General features: G+C 33.4%; 1 protein-coding gene across 1 annotated transcript; it reads right to left on the bottom strand.

Moving 5' to 3' along the window:
- Positions 1–874: 874 nt before the first annotated feature.
- LOC115992042 lies at positions 875–3,598 on the bottom strand. Its single transcript, XM_031116081.1, has 3 exons — positions 3,363–3,598; positions 1,567–1,766; positions 875–1,355 (listed from the first exon to the last, which is right to left on the bottom strand). Exons 1-3 carry the CDS (start codon positions 3,450–3,452, stop codon positions 1,100–1,102), a joined length of 546 nt encoding a protein of 181 aa, XP_030971941.1. The 5' UTR covers positions 3,453–3,598; the 3' UTR covers positions 875–1,099.
- Positions 3,599–4,045: the final 447 nt, after the last annotated feature.

The following is a 4,045-nucleotide window of genomic DNA, read 5'->3' as shown; positions in this document are numbered from 1 at the left end:
GAGAGAATTCCTTGCTCCTATTACCTTGTTCCTACAACCACTATTTCCTTACAAAACCTTGTAAGTAGAACTAGTTCAAGTTTTGTAATTGTTAACTTGTACTGTTGAAATCCTGTATTCACTACTACTGTAAATGTTTATTCTACTTTCAATAACAAGTATTTTCTGTTTTCTGTTCATTATTCTAATTGTTGCTACCGCCACCTTGAACGAATTACCATCATAACGAACAGTTCTAAATTGCTTTTATTTACTTTGAATTATTTTCATATATACTGTTTGGCTTGTTCTACTGCCTTACTATTGTTCTTACTTTAAAGTCATTTACTTACATTCACTATATTACACTGTGCTTCCGTATCTTCCCTTCAATTGTGCGTCACTTTCCCCCTGGTATATATATATAAAGGAGTGGATTCTAGTTAGAACAACTAATAAAGTCTTTAATAGTTGAATAAGAAATTTGAGATTCAACCTCCGTATACACCAAAAACCAATTAGTGTTTTGCTTAGATGATAAAAAACAAAATCATAGAAGCGGTCGCTATATGTTAAAACTCTATATAAAAAATAGGTTGAAACTCTTAAAAAAAAAAAAAGGAATAGAGCTAGGAGAAAACCAACTATGGCCACGCATCATGATAAGCAACACCACTGATTTCAACAACTGACATTGGAAGAATTATCTCTACTCATTTTCTTTTATTTTCAAGGGTTATTCAACTTCATATCAACTCTTCATGGTTGAGCTCCAAAATTGACATTGAGACCTCACAAAAATATTGTTTAAATTTAGTCGCAGTGCTCGGGCCAATTCCTTCCATTTTCTTTGACGAATTGCTTAAATCCTACTTCTCTGATGTACAAACGACACTAAACAAGCACAATATTTTGATCATTAACAGGCCATTATGTATCAAACAAAAAATAGATCTACAAACTAAAATCCTCACCCAAACTTCAAATCATACGTAGATGTCCATACCTAGCCACGTGCTAAAAGCCTAACATTCTAAGTTTACACATTCATGATATGCAAAGCAATTTACTGAATCAATACATACTGGAATTTCTGAAGTCTCAGTCTAGAAAAGATTAACTATAGGTTCCCCATCCTCACTCCAGTGTCTCTGGCATAGGGAAGTTGATCTTCGTTAGACTTGGAATAGGCAACATAATAAAGCTCGGAGACTATTCCTGTAAAGATCACGAATGCAGCCCCAGCCCCAAAGACCCCCTTTCTTAATATCTCGCATGAAGGGGGAGTTTGTATCATGTAAGTCCTGTATTTGGTGTGGTAGGCATTCCTCACTGAACCGGCTAGCAAACACACCTCAGCAATAAAAAATGTGACCCTGACATGCACACACAGCAAGTCAACCTAAACTTTTGTATAATTACAATAGAAAGAAAGAAAGAAACAGTAATAAATAGCACGTCTTGGAAACAATTTAGAAGCAACGCTAAGACTGCGCATCAAGCATGCATTATCTTTGTAAATATAAATGAAGGCAGATCTGAGAGCAAGACCACACCCTTTACTATAATGTGTTGGTAAGCACATACCAGCAGGTGATAAATAAGCAAATTGACCATGCCCTTGAACCTCTTGGTCTCAAAGCTCTTCCACAGCACAGGCAACGACTTGCCACCATTATCAGGACTTGACTAGCCATTAGGAGCAAGAATGAGCCCACACCGAAGCCGGTTGCGATGTCAGAATCATAAACACAATAGCTTTGAGTTGCATCTTGTGCTATATGGGCCTGTCAGAAGAAAGCAATAGTTGAGTTAGGACCTTGTCCTACAAGAGTGAAGAAAATCTATACTTTTTCTAAGTTGTTTCAACCAGCACTAAGATGAATCCATTTTACAACCTCTGAGCTATAATTTTGGTATTCTAAACTGATTTCAATTCTGTGTTGAACCACTGCTACACCCCTCCCAAGAAGGACTATATGGCAGGAAGAACAAAAACATATAATCAATGACATACAGCAGTAATGAAGATTAACTGTATGCCAGATATCCAGGAAATCCATTCCCAAACTTAAGAAAAGAAGCACAAGCTATGATGAAGAAAGAACAATCCAAGTTTTGCCCTTTTCTTCACTCAAATTAATGCATATATCATATTTAGTATGTTTCAGCTTTTCATGGTATCATTAGAAGTATTGCAAAAGATGATCATCCAAAGTATTGCAAAACATGTTGATATCAAACGGCCAGTAAATATCTTGTTACTAGTCAAGGTAGAGACTGGCTAATTTATCTCTTCCTAATCTTGTTATTTGAGTGCTTTAAGTGCCAACAACACTAAATGATGTGACAATCCATTAAAGACTCATCTAGACTAAAAACACAATGAACCCTTCAGTTTAACCGAAAATTTTCCATGAACAGATATCACAACTCAATCGCTTCCATATCCTTTTGCATTTGTGGTCAAAAGCTTGGATTGAGGTCTCTCTCTCCATGACAAAAATTTGAAATTCTGACCAAGTTATACTTGAAAGAAGGGGAGTGGATGAAGGACAATATACTCAGTTGTCAAATATCAATTAAATATGGTCGTAGTGGAAAGACATCGGTAAAATATACATTGCCATTGGTGCTTTAACTCAACAAATTTAATAATATATTAGAGGCCATAAATTCCCAAGAAAACAGAACTCCATAAATCTTACCCAACCCAGTCAATTATTTTCTTGTAGGAATCAATCCCCCAGTTAGATCTGGGGACCATTTCTGAACTCAACCATACCCGTACATCAAAATGTCAAAATCAATAATAAACAAAAGCAAGACAGAGTTTACATAATCTCATAATGAAATCTAGGTTTCTAATTTATTAATTTACTTATATGAAGCTAAGAATAAGATCTATGCTGACCACACCCCCATCCCTTTCACCAATCACCAGCTCATAATTAGCTGAAGCCCATGTGCCATGTTAACGTTTCTCATATTAAACTTCATATCTTGGTATCTTGTTTACATGTGTTTGTTCCAGAATTTAATTCAGTATTGGCATATTAATATTAATATAATCATATTTTGTTTTATTCGTGGTTTAAGCTCAGATTCATCCAGTGAAGAAAGTTTACAAACAGTTGACACAGAAAATTGACAAAGCAAGAGATTCCCACCGATCACTAATATATACATCCAAAAAATTACTTCAGCGACTGGGGAATTTTACTTTATAGCATATTTATTCAATTTATTAATTACAGGGTGTTCTTAATTTGCAAATTGAAATCAAGAAAATTTCTTTAACCAAAACCCATATAACATATAAAAAATAAGAAAGCAAGAAATAGTAAATTCTTAAGAAAGACAAGGGAAAAAAAAAAACTCACTTTGGCCCTTCTCTGTTCAGCAGCAACAGCAAGAGCAAAAGCTATCAAATCGAACACGAACACCACGAGGAGTAACAGCTTGGAAGCCATGCCTCAAAATCCAGATATCTTCAACTCTCTCAATCTCACACACACATACACAAAGGTCACGACTCACCAGTAGCGTAAGATCAGCTTAATAAAAGTTTTATATTACCTTATCTATGTTACTGTTTAAGGACTTCCCTGTTTGAATTTCTCATTTTTTTTTTATTCAAAAATATCTTTACACACTTATATCTAAGTAGAGACAAAATTAAAAGACAATTTCATAAAAAATGTAATTCTAACTCTCTTAGTTGTCAAAAAAAAATTCTAACTCCCTTAAAATATTGCCTAAAAAATAGGATAAATTTCTTGTTAATTGTTAAATTGTTTTATCCATTTATAAATTAAATTGTTAAAATAAAAATTATATATATAAAAAATAAAAACACAATTTTTTTTGCTAAAAAAAAGCTTCATCATGTAAAACGCGTGTAATAAGACTAGTTATTATTGTAAAAAAAACTGCTAAGCAAATAAAGAGCCTTCGTGTAGGGTACGTAAAAGTAAATATATATAATAAATTAATAATAGTTGATAGTTATTGTTAATTAAGAGTTAAAGAGTTTATATATACACATAAATATTCTAAAATAAAT

Source organism: Quercus lobata, chromosome 5 (genome assembly GCF_001633185.2).
Source record: "Quercus lobata isolate SW786 chromosome 5, ValleyOak3.0 Primary Assembly, whole genome shotgun sequence".
In the NCBI taxonomy this organism is placed as follows: Eukaryota; Viridiplantae; Streptophyta; class Magnoliopsida; order Fagales; family Fagaceae; genus Quercus; species Quercus lobata.
The sequence above is the reverse complement of the archived record's forward strand: the minus strand, read 5'-3'. Positions and strand labels throughout refer to the sequence as shown.

What these genes read in the sequence shown, in the direction of transcription:
- LOC115992042 (XM_031116081.1), bottom strand. Translation starts at nt 3,452, where the DNA reads ATGGCTTCCAAGCTGTTACTCCTCGTGGTGTTCGTGTTCGATTTGATA. An exon ending in CTGAACAGAGAAGGGCCAAA is followed by an intron (nt 1,767 to 3,362) that starts GTGAGTTTTTTT and finishes TTCTTCTGACAG; the next exon opens with GCCCATATAGCACAAGATGC. An exon ending in TGCTTATTTATCACCTGCTG is followed by an intron (nt 1,356 to 1,566) that starts GTATGTGCTTAC and finishes TGTGCATGTCAG; the next exon opens with GGTCACATTTTTTATTGCTG.